Source organism: Schistocerca piceifrons, chromosome 4 (assembly GCF_021461385.2).
Source record: "Schistocerca piceifrons isolate TAMUIC-IGC-003096 chromosome 4, iqSchPice1.1, whole genome shotgun sequence".
Taxonomy (NCBI): domain Eukaryota; kingdom Metazoa; phylum Arthropoda; class Insecta; order Orthoptera; family Acrididae; genus Schistocerca; species Schistocerca piceifrons.
The window spans coordinates 292267420-292291490 of NC_060141.1; the positions used below are offsets into that span (position 1 = coordinate 292267420).

The window sequence follows — 24071 nt, forward strand, 5'->3', positions numbered from 1 at the left end:
CATCTTATCAACAGCGCTAAGATTGAACATTAATGTTTATTCACCTCACACACACAGACACAGACACACACACACACACACACACACACACACACACACAAAATAAATAAATTTGTGTGGAATGGGATCAACAAATACAACCACTGAAAATGTGTTAGTAAGAGGATTTGTAAAGCAATTAAGACACAATAAAAAAGCTTTGTTTGAAAGTCAACATTTAATTTCATATGAAAGCATTAAGCACAAAACCTTAATAATATCACAAGATTAGTATTGATTAAACTGTTATACAAGATAAGAAACTGTTGTAAACAATTTTTACTGTAATTTAATTAATGTAACATTGACAATAATGAAATGCATTGATTATTGTTATATTACGTGATATGTGAACTGCTCAACAGTGACCACATGGTTCAGTCAGTCAGTCTTTCTCAGAGTTCAGTCTTTAAAAAGTAATGTATTTTGTTGGTATTAATTAATAGAGTGGAAAGTAAACTTCAAATTGTGTGTTAATTTTTGCCATAAATAAAGTGCTACCTTTTTTAATTCCTCCATGAAAAATGAACTAGTTAAAAAATGCACTGCTCTGAAGCAAGATCATTAATAACCACCTCAATCCAAGGTAAGTATAATTCTGATAGAAACAGTTAGAACAATTTGCAGTACACTTGGAAAATAAGCTAGAAATCAAGCCATAGAATCTGATATTTAACATTAGTTTTAAAGAGTTGTAGTAGAATTGTTATAACATACACTATGTGATCAAAAGTATCTGGACACCTGGCTGAAAATGACTTACAGGTTCATGGCACCCTCCATTGGTAACACTGGAATTAGCATGGTGTTTCCCCACATTTTACATTAATGACAGCTTCCACTCTTACAGGCGTATGTTCAATCAGGTGCTGGAAGGTTTCTTGGGGAGTGGCAGCCCATCCTTCATGGAAGGCTGCACTGAGGAGAGGTATCAAGTTGGCTGGCGAGGCCTGCCATGAAGTAAGGGTTCCAAAACATCCCAAAGGTGTCCTGCAGGATTCAGGTGAGGACTCTGTGCAGGCCAGTCCATTACAGGGATGTTATTGTTGTGTGACCACTCTGCCACAGGCTGTGAATTATGAACAGGTGCTGGATCTTGTTCAAAGATGCAATCGCCATCCCAAAACTGCTCTTCAACAGTTGGAAGCAAGAAGGTACTTAAAACATCAGTGTAGGTCTGTGCTGTGATAGTGCCATGCAAAACAACAAGGAGTGCAGGACCCCTACATGAAAAACATGATGACACCATAACACCACCACCTCCAAATTTTACTGTTGGCAATACACACACTAGCTGATGACATTTACTGGGCATTTGCCATACCCATACCCTGCCATCGGATTTCCACATTGTTTATCTTGATTTGTCACTCCACACAATGTTTTTCTGCTGTTCCTTTGTCCAATGTTTATTCTCCTTATACCAAGCATTGTGTCGTTTTGTATTTACCAGCTTGATGTGTGGCTTATGAGCATCTGCTCAGCCATGAAATCCAAGTTTTCTTCCCCCCACTTAACAGTCATAGTACTTGCAGTTGATCCTGATCCTGTTTGGAATTCTTGTGTGATGGTCTGGATAGATGTCTACCTATTACACATTACGACTCTCTTCAACTGTCAGTGGTCTCTGTCAGTCAACAGATGAGGTCGGCCTGTATGCTTTTGTGCTGTATATGTCCCATCATGTTTCCACTTCTCTATTACACTGGAAACAATGGACCTAGGGATGTTTTGGAGTGTGAAAATCTCATGTACAGATGTATGAGACAAGTGCCACCCAATCGCTTGACCCGGGAGTTCTGCAGAGTGCCCCATTTTGCTCTCTCATGATATCTAATGACTACTGAGGTCTCTGATATGGAGTACCTGGCAGTAGGTCACAGCACAATGCACCTAATATGAAAAACATATGTTTTTGGGGATGTCCGGATACTTTTGATCACATGGTGTATACCCACAACCTGGCTACTTATCATTCGTATGGGTTGAAAAATTAACTGTGAAACATTTGTGTCACCCATGAGATGACATTTGGATGTAGCCTCATTTCTTAAGTTTTGTTTTAATCTTGTACCGTTTTCAAATCAATAAATCAACTGAACACTAACTATGAAACAGACTTTAATATAATGTTTACAGATTTATCTATAGGCAATAAACACTGAAGTGCCAAAGAAACTGATATAGGCTTGCATATTCAAACACAGAGGTATGTAAATAGGCAGAATATGGTGGTGTGGTCAGCAATACCTGTATAAGACAAAGAGTGTCTGGTGCTGTTAGATTGGTTACTGCTGCTACAATGGCAGGTTATCAAGATTTAGATGAGATTGAACATGGTACTACAGTCAGCAAACAAGTGATGGGACACAGCATCTCTAAGGTAGTGATGAAGCGGGGACTTTCCCATATGGCCATTTCACAAGTTGTTGTTGTTGTTGTTGTGGTCTTCAGTCCTGAGACTCGTTTGATGCAGCTCTATTATACTGCAAATATAATGAATCTGGTAAAACATCAAATCCCTGACATTGCTACAGCCAGAAAAAGGCCCTGCAAGAAGGGGACCAGTGATGACTGAAGAGAATTGTTCAATGTGACAGAAGTGCAACCCTTCTGAAAATTGCTGCAGATTTCGACACTGGGCCATCAACAAGTGTCAGCATGCATACCATTCAATGAAACATCATCGATATAGGCTTTTGGAGCTGAATGCCTACTTGTGTACCCTCGATGACTGCATGTCACAAAGCTTTATGCCTCGCCTGGGCCCCTCAACAGCGACATTGGACTGTTGATGACTGAAAACATGTTGCCTAGTTGGATGAATCTCATTTCATATTGTGTCGAGTGGATGGATGTGCACAGATATGGAGATAACCTCATGAATTCAAGGACCCTGCGTATCATCATGTGATTTTTCAAGCTAGTGGAGGCTCTATAATGGTGTGGGTCATGTGCCATTGGATTGATATGGGAACCTGATATGTCTATGTATGACTCTGACAGATGACATATACATAAACATCCCGTCTGATCACATGAATCCCGTCATGTCCGTTGTGGATTTCAATGGACTTGGGCAATTCCAGCAGGACAATGCAACACCACACACATGCAGAATTGCTACGGACTAGCTCCAGGAACATTCTTCAGACTTTAAACACCTCCACTGGTCACCAGACTCCCTAGACATGAACATTATTGAGCATATCTGCAACATGCAGATGGATTTATGGACAGCCCCTCAGGATTCATGTTGTCAATTCCCTCCAGCACTACTTCACACATTAGTTGAGTACATGCCAAGGTGTGTTGTGGCACTTCTGCATGTTTGCAGGGGCCCTACATGATTTATGTAGGTGTACCACTTTCTTTGGCTCTTCACTGTATGTATATTTTGTTTCCACTTAATGCTTGGGAGGAAGCAGTATAAAGTTGCCTGACAAAGAAAAACAGACTCTTCTAGAGAAGACCAAGCATTTGAAGTGTTTGACCCTATGATTTAGTTAATGACATTTGGAAAGGTATTCATTCCTAGAAACTGAACATGCTTTAATGTGAAAGAATAGTGCCTTATATTGCAATTCACCTCAATGAGTACACAAGAGCCTTGTTCCATTACCCCGTAATGGTGTCTTCGAGTCTTATAATAGCATTACTGAAATGCCTACTTTTAGGACAAAGTTTATGAGTGAAAATTCCATGTATTTCAGTGAGTTTAGGTAATGAACTAGCGAGTAATCTGGACTCTTCTCTTTACAGACAGTATTTATGTAAGAGTAATATATCAACCCAGGAATATTATTCGTGATTGTTATGTAAGACAGCACTGTCACTTATGAGAGCAAGGCTAAATCTATTAAACTGTCGAGTAACAAATTCAACAGTGCCAAATCCATGATGGAACGTAACAGTAATAAGAAAATGATAGTCACTATCCAACATATAGCAGAGATGCTGAGTTGCAAATAAGCACAATAAAAAGACTCACAAAGTGATCTTTCAGCCCACAAGGATTTCATTGGATATAGAGCATACACAGGCACACATTCATGCAAATGCAACTCAAACACTCATGACCCCAGTCTCTGACTGCTGAAGCCACACTGCGAGCAGCTGCACATGTTGCGAGACACAAGCAGCAGTTGGCACAAGGAGGCAGCTCGGGCAGGGAGGGGTGGGGATAGCAGAATAGGGAGGGAGGACAGAGAAGTGCTGCTCGTGGGAGTATGCAGGAACAAGGTGGAGAGAGGGTAGGGCAGCTAGGTGCAGTTAGCAGATTAGACAGAGGATGGGGGTTTAGAGGAAAAATGAGAGTTGTAAAAAGACTGGGGGTGCATTGGTGCAATAGGGGACTGTCTAGTGCTGAAATTGGAACAGGGAAGAGGTTAGAGGGTAAGGACAAAGACTAACAAAGGTTGAGACCAGGAGGGTTATGGGAAAATAGGATATATTGCAGAGAGATTTCCCAGTTGCACAATTCAGAATAGCTGGTGTTGGTGGGAAGAATCTAGGCAGCAGAGGCTGTGAAGTAGCCATTGAAATGATGAACGTTCTTCTCTCATCAAGCACAGCAGCTTGAAGTATGGCCTCAGCAACCAGAGATTGTGGTCATGTGTGTGTGTGTGTGTGCGTGTGTGTGTGTGTGTGTGTGGCGTGTGTGTCTGTGAGAGAGAGAGAGAGAGAGAGAGAGAGAGAGAGAGAGAGAGAGAGAGGGAGAAAGTATTTTCTACATCGAATGCAGGTCTTGTTGATCAAAAGCTCATTTTCTGAAAGTCTTTTTGTTCTGCCTACCTGCAACCCAATATCTCTGCTAGGTGGTAAGTAGCAGTTAACAAAATTCGATATATTGAAATAACCGTTCCAGAAAATGATCATAATCCTATATGTGACAAAGTAATTATGTTCAAATAAATTTGGTTCTTTGATGTTCAGCACATATAATGATGTTATATGAATGGCAGACTGTTTATCCATGCCTTCTTGAAAAAAAAAAAAAAAGAACCAACTGATTTTCCCATGAAGCAACTTTTCAAAACGTCAACTGTGCTGCAAGAAAAAAAAAACCAGGTTGGATTCCCACAGCAAGCAAAAAAATCTATGCTTGACAAAAGGCAAAGAAAGATTGTGTAAGGAGAAAATGACGATTCATTTGCAGAAACAAAACCCTGCAAACCAAACATGTTGATGCTGATAAGGAGAGAGGATTAAAGTGCAAACATAATGATAAATTTATCCCTTGGTAGTAAATGAGGCAGTGAAAATCTGGAAAGAGAGTTCATGAGGCGCTACGAGTAATGTCTTTATGGGTGCATATATTGTACTTGTGAACGCTTGTAAGACAATCTTTTGACTATGGCACTTGTGCCAGAGAAAGATAAGCTTCATACAATAAAAAGTAGTGTCACGTTCTTCAGCAATCTGCAACACTTAATGTGTCATATACCTAGCAGCAGCTGCATGTAAATACATTTGTAGAGATAGTAAGGAATGCTGCAAGACCATCTGCTTGTGTTACCTTCCAGTCATTTTTGACATGCATCCAGAGTCTCAGAAGAGCAATGAGATGCAATAATATTGCAATTAGTGTTGAATCACACTAAATATGCTTTTCTAGTTGCAGAAGATGAGGCTGATAAATTATTCATGGTCTCAAATAACAATATATTTAAAAGGAACATTATTAAACCCAACACAAATACAAAATCTTGGTGAGTAAAAGGCAAGATATTTCCTGGCTAAGTGCATAAGTGTTGAGAGTCAAAAAGACAAATAGCCTTCCCAGATGCAGCACACAGATTATTTAAGCACTACAATATGATCAAGGAGGAAGTTGATGAACAACAGGAAGATTACTGAATATACATACGCCATAGTACCAACAGCTGTCGATGGCAAAAACATCAATTGCCGTTTCTGATGGTTGTCAGCATATTCTTTAGAACTGCAGCACACATCTGAAGCATGTGTGTCCAGTTAAGGGGACTGGTCCATGAATACCAGGGGAAGTCTTGAAAGTTTTCTAAAAAGTGTAACTCAAAGAATGAGGTTTGTCAGCCCCTATAATGCTTACCATCTTTTAAGACATCTTTTGTAAACATTTTTGTATATGAACTACATAATTTTTTTTGCAAGTGAAATAAACCATGCTAAATATTTATATACATCATAGGTATACCTTACTCAAAATACAAACAAAGTAGATGGTTTATTTTTTTCCTGTAAGTAAGTCAGCACTCAGTGACAACAAAGTACACAGTTAAGACACACATTTGTTTGCATACTGTGCTATCTGTACTGTTTATATTGTGTATCTCTTTGGAAGTGACTTGTCCATACCACTGCAAAGAATGATCAAAGGTTGATGAAATATAGTTATTTTCATGATTTTATAAATTACCTGATATGTTTGCTCAAAGACAGCATCAGTTCCACTAGAATATGACACCACCTCTTTGGCAGATTTCCTAGACATGAAGAAAGGGAATATTAAATTAATTAAACAGACAAAAATTGCAAAATATGACAAAAGTGAATTTAGTAAAAGCAAAAATTAGGACTTGCCAGAAGAGTATTTAATTTTATATATATATATATATATATATATAGAACAGCATGCCACCCTCCACCTCAAAAAACTATCCAATCTCCTGGTTTCCCACCTCCGGAAAGGCAACTCACTCACCCTTCACAACCTTTCCAGCAAACCTCAACCTCCTCTCATTGCACACAAACCCAGTCTCTCCCATCTACTCAATCTCCCACTTCCAGCTCCACTCCCTCCAAAACCTCAAAATTCCGATCAACACAATCTAGAACCACAACACCCTAATTCAGTTGTTAACCTTTCCTCCAAACCTCTCTCCCAATCCGAAACCTCTGTCCTATCCAAAGGCCTCACCTTCAGCCCCACTCCCAGATTCAACCAAACAGCCCTCGTCAAAGATTTACTGTCCTACACTCGTACTCTCTGCTGGAAGTATCACTTTGCCACGAAGAAAAATGATCCTAATCCTACTCCTAATGATCCGACTCCTCAAGACACCATCCAAATTGAACCCTGCCTGGAACAGTTCCGTCCTCCGTCACAGCGGGACCCACCTCCTCTTCCTCAAAATCACCCTCTCCAAACCTTCCAGGAATTTCTGACTTCCAGCCTTGCATCTCAATCCTTCTTAAAAAACCTTAATCCTACACCCAACATCACCACTGCTGAAGCCCAGGCTATCCGTGATCTGAAGGCTGACCGATCCATCGTCATTCTTCTGGCGGACAAGGGTTCCACGACCGTGGTACTTGATCGTCGAGAGTATGTGGCTGAGGGACTGCGTCAGCTTTCAGACAACACCACATACAAAGTTTGCCAAGGTAACCCCATTCCCGATGTCCAGGCGGAGCTTCAAGGAATCTTCAGAACCTTAGGCCCCCTGCAAAACCTTTCACCTGACTCCATCAACCTCCTGACCCCACCGACACCCCGCACCCCTACCTTCTACCTTCTTCCTAAAATCCACAAACCCAATCATCCCGGCCGCCCCATTGTAGCTGGTTACCAAGCCCCCACTGAACGTATCTCTGCCTACGTAGATCAACACCTTCAACCCATTACATGCAGTCTCCCATCCTTCATCAAGGACACCAACCACTTCCTTGAACGCCTGGAATCCTTACCCAATCTGTTACCCCCGGAAACCATCCTTGTAACCATTGATGCCACGTCCTTATACACAAATATTCCACACGTCCAGGGCCTCGCTGCGATGGAGCATTTCCTTTCACGCCAATCACCTGCCACCCTACCTAAAACCTCTTTCCTCATCACCTTAGCCAGCTTCATCCTGACCCACAACTTCTTCACTTTTGAGGGCCAGACATACCAACAATTAAAGGGAACAGCCATGGGCACCAGGATGGCCCCCTCGTACGCCAACCTATTCATGGGTCGCTTAGAGGAAGCCTTCTTGGTTACCCAAGTCTGCCAACCCAAAGTTTGGTACAGATTTATTGATGACATCTTCATGATCTGGACTCACAGTGAAGAAGAACTCCAGAATTTCCTCTCCAACCTCAACTCCTTTGGTTCCATCAGTTTCACCTGGTCCTACTCCAAATCCCATGCCACTTTCCTTGACGTTGACCTCCACCTGTCCAATGGCCAACTTCACACGTCCGTCCACATCAAACCCACCAACAAGCAACAGTACCTCCATTATGACAGCTGCCACCCATTCCACATCAAACGGTCCCTTCCCTACAGCCTAGGTCTTCGTGGCAAACGAATCTGCTCCAGTCCGGAATCCCTGAATCATTACACCAACAACCTGAAAACAGCTTTCACATCCCGCAACTACCCTCCCGACCTGGTACAGAAGCAAATAACCAGAGCCACTTCCTCGTCCCCTCAAACCCAGAATCCCCCACAGAAGAACCACAAAAGTGCCCCACTTGTGACAGGATACTTTCCGGGACTGGACCAGACTCTGAATGTGGCTCTCCAGCAGGGATACGATTTCCTCAAATCCTGCCCTGAAATGAGATCCATCCTTCATGAAATCCTCCCCACTCCGCCAAGAGTGTCTTTCCGCCGTCCACCTAACCTTCGTAACCTGTTAGTTCATCCCTATGAAATCCCCAAACCACCTTCCCTACCCTCTGGCTCCTATCCTTGTAACTGCCCCCGATGCAAAACCTGTCCCATGCACCCTCCCACCACCACCTACTCCAGTCCTGTAACCCGGAAGGTGTACATGATCAGAGGCAGAGCCACGTGTGAAAGCACCCACGTGATTTACCAACTGACCTGCCTACACTGTGATGCATTCTATGTGGGAATGACCAGCAACAAACTGTCCATTCGCATAAATGGACACAGGCAGACAGTGTTTGTTGGTAATGAGGATCACCCTGTGGCTAAACATGCCTTGGTGCACAGCCAGCACATCTTGGCTCAGTGTTACACCGTCGGGGTTATCTGGATACTTCCCACCAACACCAACCTATCCGAACTCCGGAGATGGGAACTTGCCCTTCAGTATATCCTCTCTTCTCGTCATCCGCCAGGCCTCAATCTCCGCTAATTTCAAGTTGCCGCCACTCATACCTCACCTGTCTTTCAACAACTTCTTTGCCTCTACACTTCTGCCTCGACTGACATCTCTGCCCAAACTCTTTGTCTTTAAATATGTCTGCTTGTGTCTGTATGTGTGGATGGATATGTGCGTGTGTGTGAGTGTATACCTGTCCTTTTTTCCCCCTAAGGTAAGTCTTTCCGCTCCCGGGATTGGAATGACTCCTTACCCTCTCCCTTAAAACCCACTTCCTTTCGTCTTCCCCTCTCCTTCCCTCTTTCCTGATGAGGCAACAGTTTGTTGCAAAAGCTTGAATTTTGTGTGTATGTTTGTGTTTGTTTGTGTGTCTTTCGACCTGCCAGCGCTTTCGTTTGGTAAGTCACATCATCTTTGTTTTTTGATAAATTTTTCCCACGTGGAATGTTTCCCTCTATTATACATATATATTAATATACATTAATACCAAAACAAGACTAAAAATGCAAAACTTTTTCCCATATACATTGAAAACAAAGAGAAATTTCCTCTCAAATTACTCTAGCTCTCATTGTCTACAAAATTTATGTAAGTACCTGCTTTCCAATAAATCACAGCTTCAGCCCAGGTATATGATACAAATTCAGTATGTAACCCACTAGTGGGAGCATTCATGTCACATACTGATGCTGGTCAAATAACATTCATCTTTATTTGCTGGAATGACCAAAATAATAATCCTTCTATGCACACAAGGCAGCACTTCAAATTAGTAGCATACAAACTCTGTTACAGAATACTTTGTGTGAACTATAATAGCAAGAAAGTGCCTTAACACTTTACATTTGAGCTTTCCAGTACTGTAGAGCACAATTAAATATGACAGATTAGAATTTTTTCACATCAGACATTTGGTTGGAGTTCAGTTCTGGCTTCTGTTTTTATTAATCTTCACTGTCAGTATCTAGCTTCTGTTTGTGCTCTTAGTTAATTCCTTACATAGGTTTTTAGTTTTTCTTTTTGTTCTTTCTTTCTTCCATTTCCTCTTAACATTTACCATAATTTTTTTTCTTCTCCTTTCTTGTATTTATCTTTTATTTTCTCACTTTATTACTGGTGTTGTCCTGTCAAAGTCATCTGGATCTTACCCTCAGCACCAGCTTCTCTGAACTAAGCAGATTGGAGTTATAATTACAACACATCCTCCACTCCCATAATCATCCTGGTCTCAATCTCCAGTAATCCATTGTCCCTACACCCTCAATTCAACAGTTTTTAATTCTGTTGTCCTGTAACCCCCTAATAATTCCCATACCCATGTCACCTGCAGCATGTTTCACTCCCCACAGGCTCAGACAACCACGTACCACATACACAGCCCATGTAACTGCCACCACTTCCTTCCTGCATTCCTGTACTCCATACGTTGAGAGAAAAGCTCTGACAGCTGCAGTGCAGTTGCCAGTATTCAACATGGATGGGCAGAAAGCCAGCGGAAGGTGGAGCTGGGTGACAGGCTTTACCGTCCCACTCTTCTGCCCATGGAAACAATCAGCTCCTTTAGAACCTAACAATGCCCCATCATTCATTGCAGCATTCCTGTAGGGGCAGCATTCTGCTGACCGATGTGTTCCTTGGTGGAATATTTTTTCACATGTACTACCAGTGTTTGTCACCTTACACACACACACGCATAAATATGTTATTTAGTGATGTTGCAGCCATTTGACTGCAACAATTTTTATTGTATTGTTGTACAGTTCAGATTTTGCTGTATTTCATATCAGTCTGATATCTTTTGACGTATAAATAAGTTACTGTACTTGAAAATGGCCTATGGCTGAACTCTGGATCATATAACAACAAAATAAAAAGTATTACCATCAAATGGCAGTAGCAACATTAAAAAAAATTAGCATGAGTATGGTTCCAGCCGAAATAAAAATTACACACAAACAGATTTTCAACATTAGCAGGGCAAAGCAAATTGCACAAATGTTACATGTAAAATATCAAATAAGGATGTTACCTCTATTTTTCATGTGGGAGAACAGAAACCCCAAGATCATCATTATCTGATTGGATATCTCTCATTATGACCACATAGTCTTCGGTATCTTTGCTGCTGCTGTCCTCATTGTCTGACAAAGAAATTACAATATAATGAACAGATTCTTCTATGTTTGACCTTGTAATCTCTTTCCACACGTGGTTCACAACTTTCTGACATTATTCGTCTGACAGCCTCATTTACCAGCCTCTCTGTGTCTTGCAACATAAGGGTTTTGTTTCACTCTGCAACATCTGCTTTTATTTCAGCCCAGATGAGTTCAATTGCATTGTAATGGCAGTGGTACGGTGAAAGACATATAACTTTGTGGCTATGGTTCTCTGCTAATGCATCAATCACGTAATGTGTCTTCTGAGCCTTGAATCATTTCACTAATTCCAGAAGTTCCACTTTCCACATATTCTGTTCAAAGCCTATTTTAATATCCTTCAACCAGCTGACTATTTTGTCTCTCCTTGCAGCAGCTGATGATGGCTTATTTAATTGTATAGAATTGCATGGCATATTGTCCATTACAAAAACACTACCAGAACTGTCATTTAGTAGAAAACAAGTAACAAACCAGTCTTTGAATGTATCTGCATTCATCTCCTCATTATAGTTGGCAGTTTTTTTAACTGAAACATCATCATAACACTGGGCACAAAATGGTTCATACAGCCAGCATTAACTATAATTAGTCACCATCCCTTACTAGTTGGCACACTCATAGTTCCATGGCGCACGTCATCTGTCCATGCGACGGAATGTTCATGATGCATGATGACCCATGTTTTGTCAATCCATATTACATTTTCCAAATTCACTGCTAGCAATTCATGCAGGAAACATCATCTCCATGCTACAATGTCTCCGTGTTCCTTTAATACCTTTTGTCCTGAGAACTTTTTCCAATGGAAGCTAATTTTTTTCAAAACAGTGAAGAGACCTGTCATTCTGCCTGTGAAAAAACCCCTGTCTGTCAGCGACCCCATCAACTTTTTAAGTGTTGGATGCTCCTTCCTGCTGTAGTATGGGTATATATGCTGCCTGATTGCACTTCCATCAAAGTTGTCTGTTTCAGATACACGATATCATCGCTTCCTTGACCTTCCAGGCATCACAATAACAGAGCTTGCAGCTGAGTTGGCAGCCTCGTTATAATTTGTGACTCTCTTCACTGTTGCTGTGGAGATGTTCAATGCTTCTGCCACTCTTTCAACTACTTTACTCATTGATATCAAAGGCCCAACATTGTCCCTTTCTGTTTCAAAGCAAACACGCAATCTGTATATAAATTTATGTGCTTGCGATTTTAGTGTAGCTTCTTTCCCTAAAGCCCTATTCTCTCCACTACAGGCTTTTCCACTTATACACACTTATACACACTTTTCCACTTATATACATGGCAAGAAACTCACAGAAGTAGTGGAAGCACACATATATTTATCAATTTGTAAATCTTTGTTTATAATTATCACATACAGTGTATACATATTTGGACATGTTATGACATTATACTTTTGTGAAGAAGATGTTGACATCAGCTAAACCAGTATTAAGTAATACATTTTCAGTTTACATAAATGTAAGCCCAAATGTCCAAGTTCTAATGATTTATAATATCCCAATTTTGCAGGCTTCTTAAGATTATAGATTAGTCTGTTAAACTAATAAAGCAAAATAACAATAATTGTGCAACTGACAACTAAATTTTATTCTGAAATATATACTACATTTGCTCTGCAAACAACAGCTATGAATAAAATCATAGTTCTAATTTTCATTAGTATTGAAGCAAGTGAATGTCAATAAAGGCTGCTAGCACTACCATGGGTAAACTAGATCTGAAATGAGTTAGTTATAAAGTGTATATAAATTTATAAAATTGTCATAAATAAAGACCAGGGCCATTCAAATCTGTGAGAGAGGAGAGCTAATACATGTAAACATAAAGCATGGTGAAGCACATGGATGCTATTACAGCTCAGAACAAAGTGGCTTTCTGTCTTCAGTTCTGACAACAGTGTGGTATAATGGTGTGGGAGACAGACCAGACACACCACTGCAATACTTAGAACATACTTTGTGCTGTGTTTTTCCAGAACTTCAACATTTTGTGATATTGTTGTAATAAAAATATTTCAGTTCCTTATTATTTTAGTGGCCCCTAATTTTTGTATATGAAGAAAAAATATTTGCAACTTTCTTATCAAGTGTCATGACCAATTCTTTAACCATTGTATGGTATTGTATTGTTATTGGTCCTGTAGTCTACAAAAGCAGCTTATGCCTAAGACACTGGAGAAGTCAGTTATACGTATACAGGTGAAAGCGATTTCTATGATACATATTTAAAATTAAAAACAATATAAGTCAAATTTAAAGATTTATACAAAGCAATTCATATTTTTAAATATCCTTCAGTGGAATAAAATCAGTGATGCTGTAAATATGACTTTAACGATGTTAGCCTCAACATCATCATTTACATCTTGTGAAGTTTGTTATAGATTTTAATTTCCATGTGGAAGGTGTGTCTTTAGTTTTATCTGATCATGAATACTGATCTTCTTGCAGTCTTCTGTCCTTACTTATTACATTTACTTTAAAGAATATAAGGGTTTCCAAAATGTAGATATACAGAAAGGAGAAACATCAGAGATCTTAATAGAACTTCACACAAATCACTAGGTTTGTGTCCAAACATGAATCTAATGACCCTTTTTGGTGTATGAATGTGCTGACAGGTGCTTTATAGTTCCCTCAAAATGTGATCTTATATTAAAAGTGAGCATTAAAGTGGGCTTCATATATACTCTTCACTGTTTTCTCACTACAGCTACATTTTAGTGAGCAAAGAAGGTTGCAGGTCTTGCTCAATGGGACACTGAGACATTGTATCTGCTTACTCAAATTTAAATTCCTTTGAAGCCACAATCCCAAGACTTGGTTTCTGTAATGTCACCAAATAGATTATCATTGCTAGAGAGGAATGAGATGTTCATGTCCTTGTTCAAGTCATTGTAAAATTTTAGTGCAATTGTTTTCATACTATTTAATAAAGGCTGTTTATTCTGTGCTCAGAGATTAAATTATTTTGTGACACTGTTTACTGACTGCTGCAGTTTTTCCTTACTCTTCTATTTTAATGGAGTTTTAGTGTCATCTGCAAATTTTATCATTTCATGATCTCTGCTTAGAATGTTAATGTACAAAAGGAACATAAGTGTTCCCATTACTGATAGATGGAATTTTAATATTCTGTAAGGTAGCTTTGCGAAGAATATTAAATTCGCATAACAAAAAGCACAATGTAATTAGGATGACATTGAAGAGTAAAACAATGAAAAAATTATTTAAGTAAAAATCAAACAATAGAAAATCCAAGATGCTTGCAATAATATCATGAAAAGGAAAGTTACTACTCACCATATAGCAGAGATGCTGAGCTCCAGATAGGCACAACAAAAAGACTGTCACAAATAAAGCTTTTGGCTATTAAGGCCTTTGTCAACAGTAGATGATAGACACACATGCACACACACATCCATGCAAATGCAAGTCACACACACAACTGCAGTCTCAGGCAACTGAAACTGCAATGTGAGTGGCAGCACCAGTGGATGATGAGAGTGGCGACTGGGTGGGGGTAAGCAGGAATCTGGGGCAGGGAGGGGGAGGGATAATACAGTGGGTGTGGTGGACAGTGAAATGCTTCACGTTAGACGGATGGCTGTGGAGATGCGGGGATGGGGGGAGAAGTATTGGAAAAGGAGAAAAGTGAGACTGGGTGTGATAGTGGAATAAAGGCTTTCTAGTACTGAAATGGGAACAGGGAAGGAGCTGGGTGGGTGAAGACAGTGACTAACAAAAGTTGATGCCATTAGGGTTATGGGAACATAGGATGTATTGCAGGAAAACTTCCCACCTCACCTACGCAGTTCAGAAAAGCTGGTGTTGATGGGAAGGATCCTTATGGCACAGGCAGTGAAGCAGTCATCATTTCAATGTTGGTGGGAAGGATCCATATGGCACAGGCTGTGAAGTAGCCATCATTTCAATGACTACTTCACTGCCTGTGCCGTATGAATCCTTCCCACCAACACCAGCTTTTCTGAATTGTGCACGTGGGAACTTTCCCTGCAATACAGCCTACGTTCCCGTAACCCTCCTGGCCTCAAGATTTGTTAGTTACTCTCCTCACCCATCCAGCCCCTTCCCTGTATCCATTCCAGCACTATACAGCTGTCATACCACCATCTCACCTAGTCTTTTTACCTCTCTCTTTTGCCGATACTTCCCCCCTCTCACCCCCTCCACCACCCCTCCATAGCTCTCAATCTAACCTGTAACACTTCACTGTCTGCCACGTCCACCATACTATCCCTCCCCCTCCGCACCCCAGCCTCCTCCTTACCCCCACCCAGTCACCATTCTCATTATGCACTGGTGCTGCTCCTCGCAGTGTGGTTTCAGTTGCTTGAGCTGAGACAGCAGTTGTGTGTGTGTGTGTGTGTGTGTGTGTGTGTGTGTGTGTGTGCCTGTTATCTATTGTTGACAAGGCCTTAATGGCTGAAAGCATTATTTGTGACAGTCTTTTTGCTGTGCCTATCTGCAACTCAGCATCTCCGGTATATGATGAGTAGCAACTTTTCTTATTGTAATATTATTATTTAAGCAACCACTTCCTAACAAATAAGACTGTCTGATGTTAACCCATATGATGAGGCAATTTTGGATGCTTATTGAATTTCCATGTGGAGGTCCATATTTCCCCCTGAAATGGTAATTTCTGGCGCAAACTATCATTTAAAAAAATACACATGCTTATAAATTCTTTTTACATCTTTAGAAAAGATAGTATACATAGTTACAAAATATTTTAAGTGTGTTCAGAAAATATTTCACACATGTTTAGACATTCTGGAAATATGATTTCAATGTCTCATAACTCTCTTCAGCAAGGTGCAGTTAAGTTTCACAGATAGTCAGTTGCTATATATAGTAACCAGGTTAGTGTTAAAATTCATAGTGTTTTTCCATTAGTGTAATAAACACAACAGGCACTCATAACAGAGGCTTTAGTCACCAAATATATATTCTCCTTCACTGTTTACAACTGTATGCCAATGCTGGGATAATTTTTCAATTCAATGACTGAAGAAGTCATGTGGTTTTGAGGCAAAGAACTCATTGATCCATGATCGGAATGCATTTTCATACAGAAAGGAAGATACTTGAAGGTTGTCTGATAGAGAGCTAAAAAGGTGAAAAATCCGTTGTCGCAAGGTCAGGCAAATAAGATGGGTGTGGAATGAGTTCCCATTGCAATGTATGTATGGTGTTTTTTGTCAGTCTACCACGATGTGAGCAGGTGTTACCATGGAGTTCCAGCATATCACACAGTCTTCCTGGTCATTGTTTTTGGATTCTGTCTACAAGATGTCTCAGTTGTTGACAATAATTTTCAGCAGTGATGGTTACATCTTGGGGAAGCAGTTTGTAGTACACCACGCCATTGCTGTTCCATCAGATGCGTAACACTATCTTTTGTGAATGGGCACAGGTCTTTTTATGGAGAGTTCTTGCTTTGGTTTGGCTAGTCATTCCTTTCTTTTCCTTATGTTTAGCATATGGGCACAATTTATTATCTCCAGTAACAATACATGATAGGAATGGTTGGTATTGTTCACAAGCCAACTGATGATGAGCAAGCAGAGACGCACATATGGCCACCCACTGATTTTTGTGATTTTGGCTTAAAGCATGTGGTATCCATGCACTCAATTTTTGAACCTTCCCCATTACATGCAGATGTCATATGAGGGTGAAATGTTCACAGTTCATCACATTTTCTAGCTCTCAGGTACACTGATGTGGATCATTGTGGAGTAATGCATTGAAATGATCTTCGTCAAACCTTGGAGATCTTCCTGAATGTGGAGAGTCACTACTATAAAATGATCCTCTTTAAAATGAGAAAACTATTTTCTTGCCATGCTCAGTCCAGTGGCATTATCCCTATTCATGACACAAATATTTCTGGTTCCTTCTGCAGCTGTCACTCTATTGAACTCAAACAGAAGAATAAGTCAGAAATGGTCTGATAACTCCACTTGGCACTCCATTTTCCAGTGTTCACAGCTTCACTCATTACCTCCAAATGACAAAATGGAAATATGTAAACTGGAATAGCAACAATCAACTACAAATAAAAAATGACAACTGATAACTTAATCCATGGCTACTGGAATACCAACATGCAAAACAAAAATGCTAAGAACTTATACACAACCTAATATATTATAATTAATATAATTTTCTCTTTGTCCTCATTTATTAAGATATCCTTTCACTACACACCATATACCATCAGAGGTAAAAGAAAAACCCCAATTCACAGCTCTTCAAAACCATGTACCAGTGTGTTTTATTCACTGGTGCTGAAGACAGAAGGTCTTACAATCATCCACAATTTGTATTATCAATTTTATTCTCTAATGTTGAGCTTAGTGTGTTAAATTTGCTAAAGGTCTTTCTGTATGACAGTTTTTCTGAACTTGTAGTGGTAATGACTTTTTCAAGATTTTGAGGGTAATCATTTTGCACCTTCGTGGAGCATTAAGCCTCATTTTATAAGTCTGCAGCATTGTCTGATATTTCTCCAACATATGTACATACCAGTAAATAGTGTATGACACATTATTGCAAGTGATATATGTAGAAAAACTACATTTAGTTTCATTTTCGAAATTTAAATTAGTATAAGGAAATTATGCTTGTCACTGTTTTCTCTTCTGGTACAATGATGAAAGTATTTGCATAATGATAACTAAGAATAATATACTGTTCCTATCAAAATTTACACTTCTGTCTGATATTTCCCTATCTCACTGGTATGCCATATTTAATTAGATTATAACATGACAACTGTTCAGAAATAGATTTAAGATTGACTTTCGTGTGTTTCACTCTCTCTGCTTCCTTATCTTTTCTCAGGCAGCAACTCGTCCAACTCTTGGACAGACCTGGAGCACCATACTTTTCAAGCTTTCACAGCAGAATCTTATGACACACCACATTAAAAGCTTTGGATAGGTCAATGAATACATCTGGTGATACCTGTTTCTTGTCTGTCAGGCTTAGTGTATAGTTTCTGCACTCATAAATGACAGCTATTATTGACTTCTTATTTGTGGATCTATTTTGTTTATTACATAGGATTTTGCTTTTATTTACAGAGTCCATAAGTTTATCATACATAACCTTTTACAATACTTTTGAAATGGGAAAGGCAATTGTATTGGGCCTGTGGTTATCTCTTCCACCCTTTTTATAAATTGGAATTATCTTAATAATTGTAATTCCCTAGCATAGAAGTTTTCAGTACATTAGGGAAACTGCCCATTTGAAGTAGTTCAACATTCCACAAAGTTCAGGCCACTGGTCTTATGATTGTTGGAGGGATACCATCAGTGCCTGCAGAGTTGCTGTTTTCTGGTCTTTACATTAATTTTGTAACTTGATCTTGTGTGACTGTGCTGATGTACATTGACATGCTGCATGTGTTCATTTTATATTTATATACTGAGTATTTTTGATTATTTTATCACATTAAGGGGGTAAGACTTGGAGTAGGAGAGGTACTGCAGGACTTTTTAATTTCCACTGTCTATATTTTTACAAATAAACTCATAAAACTTTGTTAGCATGACCAGAAAGGTTTCAGGATCAACATTCATAGCAGTGGAAGTTCAAAAACATAGCAAATAAATTTTTTTACATGTGAAATTTCATCATTTTTTCACTTACTGTTAGCTGCATTTGTTGGTATAGGTACACTTTTCTTCACAAGTAAGAGAGATTCATTGAATAATTTTGTATAGCATACAAACCATACTTACAGGTGAATGAAACTCTAGAATTTTCCAACCCTATTAAAAACTGTAAAAACTGAGATAATTAACTATAAAATTTCTAAACATGAAGTTTAAAATGTAACAGCTCATTCATATCTTCATAAATTAAATAAATTCTACAGTTTCATACACCTGCTGTATGGTTTCTGTGCTGTGCAGAATTCATCAAAGAATCTCTCTTACTTATTAAGAAGAGTGCACCTATAGCACAAATGCAGCCAATAGTAAGTGGAAAAATGATGAAATTTCACATGTAAAAAAATTTATTTTGTAATGTTTTTGAATTTCCATTACTATAGGTGTGAATTCTGAATCCTTCCTGGTCATGCTGACAAAGTTTTATGAATTTATTTGTAAAAGTATAGATGGTGGAAATTAAAATATCCTGTGGTGCCTCTCCTGCTCCAAGTTGGCCCGTTTGATGTCCTACCCCCGTTAACTGCAATGCTAGTGGAGAAGTTGTTAAATTTGTTGGCACTTATAAGGGGTTTGCAATTACTTTTTCAAGCTTGTTGTGATAGTGTTATATTTTTATATGATTTGATGCTTCACAATTTTCTTTTCTTAAAACACTTCCCTTGTCACTTACTTCATTTGATGAACTATAAATGTATTGATCATTATGTATTATTTTTGGTGCTCTTACTTTTTATTTAATATTTTGGAATATTTTTAATGATTTACATGTAATTTAGGTGAACACTTAACATGGTACACCTTTTATGTATTTGTCTCTTCTCTTGGCATGAAACCCTTGGTCCCATGCTTTGTTCTAGTATTGCCAAAATACAGTTTGGAAATAATAGGTTAATACTTCAATAAAGATGTTACATTTTTCCTTTAGGTCATTAAAATTATGAACCTGTGACCATTCTTCTTTGTTTAGTAAGCTTTTGAAGTAGTTTATATTATCCTGACTATAGCATCTACATTTAGATTTAAAGATATGCCATTTCCAGTACTCCCTTTTACTTCAAGCTTAGTATTTGAGGTGGTTGTGACTCTTCAAGCTTTGAGGTGGTTATTAGAGACTGTATTGAAACTTTTTACAGAAGTTTGGAGTAAACTCGTCTTGACTAGAAAGTGATCTGAGACTGTTTTCTCAGGTAACAGCATGTGCTTCAGTCTTTAAATTGTAGGATGTAGTATGGTTGAGAAGGGTCTCTCAGTTTCCATTTTTTGTAAGAAAATCAATGCTGAAGAGTCCACAAATTATAAATCAAACTCTTTTTTATTTACTTTGTTTATCAATATCTCCAATTTATTTAAATTGGTAAAGTGCAGCAATAATAAAGATGAATTTAATAACTTTTATGGCTGCAATTTCATTGTCCTTTTCAATATTTTTTTGAATTAAGTTAGGTAAGATAGTGAAAACCATTTTTTCTTTATGCAATTCACTGCCTCACTCTGCTTGCCACAAATTCTGCACTAGTAAGAAGACAGAATGAATTTAGTTATTTCTGTCTTTTGATTTAATTCAGGATCAATCCATTGATCAGAAAAGCATATTACTGAGATATCCTTTAACTCATCTATTAGTAATACATTAATTTAATATTATTATGCAGGGATTGTACATCATGGTGAAAATTTTTATATAATTCTCAATCATGGATGGGTTGTCCTGTGTCACATTTACAGCATCACATATCTTTAGTTTAACCTTCAATCACTGGTAGTGTTAGACTTGCTTTCTTCATCCTTGTTTGAGTTCATGCACTGGTACATAGCTGTTTCACTTAGGATATTTTGAGCCTGTAAATTAGCATGATAAGATTGCTTACTGGAGCTATTTAAGAAAAATAGGTTTGTGAATCAAATTGGAATTCCTGGAGGGAAGACTACATTCTGTTCATGAAATATCATTGAGAAAACGTAGGAACCAGCATTTGAAGCTGACTGCAGAATGAGTCTACTGCCACTGATGTACATTTTTCCTAAGGACCACAAACACAAGAGAAATCAAGGCTCATAGAGAGATATAGGTCAATTTTCCCTTTCTCTATCTGCAAGTGGAATGCAAAAGAAAATGACCAATAGTGGTAGAAGATAATCTCTGCCATGCACCATACAGTGGCTTGCGGAGTATAAATGCAGATATAGTTTCAGATTGTGCAATTATTTCACCTACGTCTGCCATAATTGCTGTATTCTAAGGAGTACCTAATGATTTTTTCTTACCTGTTTAGATGCATGCTGTGGTCATCAAACAACTCTACTAAAATTACTTGTACCTGGAACACATCCACAACTAAAGAGCTTGATTGAACTTCACAATTTATCGGCTGAGAGACGGTTGGTGATATATTTTGGAAGTGCTAGTGAGTGATATTGGATTCAGCATACCAATGAGAGGACATTAATCAGTAGTTGCATAATAGTTATGTATGGACTTTGCTTAAATACAATCCAGTGCTACCTGATGATTGTGACTAACTTTGTAAAGCCAGCATACCAGATACTAATTGAATTGAATATTAATGAATACACCATTGAGTATTCACAAGCCAAGGGGCCTGTTTATAGTTGCATAGCAACTTTTCATATCTATTCCACATGTGTTACACATGTCATAACTACTTTTCATTTTAAAAATTTCTTGTAAGTTTGTGCAGTCACTCTTGAGATATGAGAAATGAGCAATGTATATTGTAGGATCAATAGTTGTCCAGAGGCTCTATCACTTTATACTACACCTACATAGGTGAAAGTGGAAGTCAGCCTACAAGGTACACAATGTACTACTTATTTAAGTCAGATATATTTCTGGTGAATTCTTTACTTTTTAAAAAGAATTAATATTTCTTTCTATTTTGTATACTTCAGTCTACTCTTTTTGAGAATTTTTGTGAATGTATAATACTGTGGGAATTTTATTGTATTTTAAAGTCTTAGTGTATGATATTGGTATCAGAGCATCTATATCTCACTATTTGTATATATGTATATGTGTGAATTAGCCTATAAACCTGAAAACTAATGATAGATTTCATACTCTAATTATCAACCAATTCTGTAAGCAAGTAATATAATTATATCAGACAACATAAGAAATCGAAATTGAATAACTAATTTCATGTGTAATTTTAGTATAAAAACACAATTTTGAATAATTGAATTTAATACTCACCCAATTATATATATGTCAGCTGTAGCTTTCAGTTTTAAGTCAAGTGAACATCTGTCAGATGAGCCATTGTTCAAACTTGCTGTGGTCAGCCATGCATTGAATGTGACAGATAGCAAATCCTTCTCAACAAGATGAGACATATCAACCTCAACAATAAGTTCATCCTGCAGATGATAGCATTATTCCAATTACAGTAAGAAAAATATATGTCATGTGCAACATTAGCATTCAGCTCCACCTAACATGTGATGCAATTATGACCTAAATGGGTTCCATCTCACAAAACTTATTCATAAAAACTTTAAACATAGCAGGAAGTAGTACAGCTTGAAAAATAAGTATGTGAAGTAATAAAATTATATGGTAAGATTATAAATATAATGCCAAGTTAATCAGACAGCGTAGATGGTCATAGAGTGAATTTGGAAAACTTGAAGTGATTTTATTCACACATTCTTACATAAAGCATATTTATGTAGAACTCAATATGAAAGGGGCTGTTTAGGAACATGTAACAAATCAAATTACATATAAAAAGATTAGTAAGTTTCTTCAAAGAGAAAGTGATACTAATCTACTAAAACCTACTTTTGTTTAGGAAGGGTGTAAATAAACAGAAAACTAGCAGATAAACAACAACTGCACTCAAAAAAACTGCTGCTTTCACACTTACACTAAGTGAGCAGCTCATTGTTTATTACCAATTGCTTTAAATTTACACATGTTGTCTGATAACTTTCAAATAATATAAGCTACCTATGTGGTATGACAATAGTGGCATATTTACAGTGAGCATTGTTACAGTCTCGCTTCTAATGTGGATCTTCAATCTCCCAACATAGTGTTACTGGTCATAAGAGGAATGGTTAAGAAAGTATTTCCCAAATTATTTTTTTATGCCAGACGTTATGTTTTGAAATTGTACTTAAAAAAATGCAACTTTTGATGCTAGCAAGTAATGAAACTAAGAAGCATATAAAAAGAATTGGAAACATTGTAGTAACAAATAAGAGTTAGAAAATTTGTGGCAGCTGTCGACCTAAATGACAACATCACTGACTACCAAGAGTGACTTTGTGGACTCCCTCTGACTGTTTAGTAAGCGCTACTGCTCTGTTGATGGGTGGATGTCCCGTGTATATTGTTTCAATAAAAAGTGTGTTACTCTACTTATATCAGATTGTGTATCTGATATACTACACCTGTCCATATTCTGAGTTCCCACATTGGTGACCCTGACAACTTGTGGCAATCCTGTATGAGGTAAAATTCATGCCAATACAGTTATGACAGTGAGACCTGCATATAGCCACTTTTGCGCAAGTGATGTGATTCTATACAGTGGATCAACCTACACCCCAAGTCCTGGACACTGAAAGCAACAGACGATCCACTGTGGCACCTCATCACTGTACACTACATGCAGAAACCCAATGCACTGGACTGTAACATTCCTGCTGCATGGATTCTTGTTCATTCACCGTGGACAATGCATATTTCACACTACATGCAAATTCATTTGATGTACCCTTATTGCTGCTGGTTGCCTCACTTTTGAAAACAACCATGGAAAATACCCAGGTTCACCAAGACCAACCTTAAATCTGGCCTACTATTGTGGACACTTTATTTATAACTAGTGGTATCATAAATGAACTTTTACATCAACACTGTTCCATGAATCACCAACATCACATTCACATTGTTGACAACCATGCACTGCAATAACAGGTTCTGCATCCTTCCTTGCACATAGCAGCCAAGCTGACTGACTACTCCTGATAGCTTCCAACTCTGACATCACCATGCTTGGCTGGAACAACAACCTTTGCAGATCAACAGACCACAGTCTTGCCATGACCTGCTCTGCACCTACACACCTT

At 38.4% G+C, this 24071-nt stretch overlaps 1 protein-coding gene across 1 annotated transcript in view; it reads right to left on the reverse strand.

Annotated features, from left to right (window-relative positions):
* The window catches only part of LOC124795477 (integrin alpha-4-like), a 554156-nt gene that overhangs the window by 115818 nt on the left and 414267 nt on the right, over positions 1-24071 (reverse strand). Inside the window, exons 17-18 of the mRNA XM_047259514.1 lie at positions 22189-22352; positions 6440-6506 (exon numbers count right to left, since the gene is read on the reverse strand). Coding sequence (XP_047115470.1) covers positions 6440-6506; positions 22189-22352 — 231 coding nt within the window. The remainder of the gene's footprint in view (positions 1-6439; positions 6507-22188; positions 22353-24071) is intronic.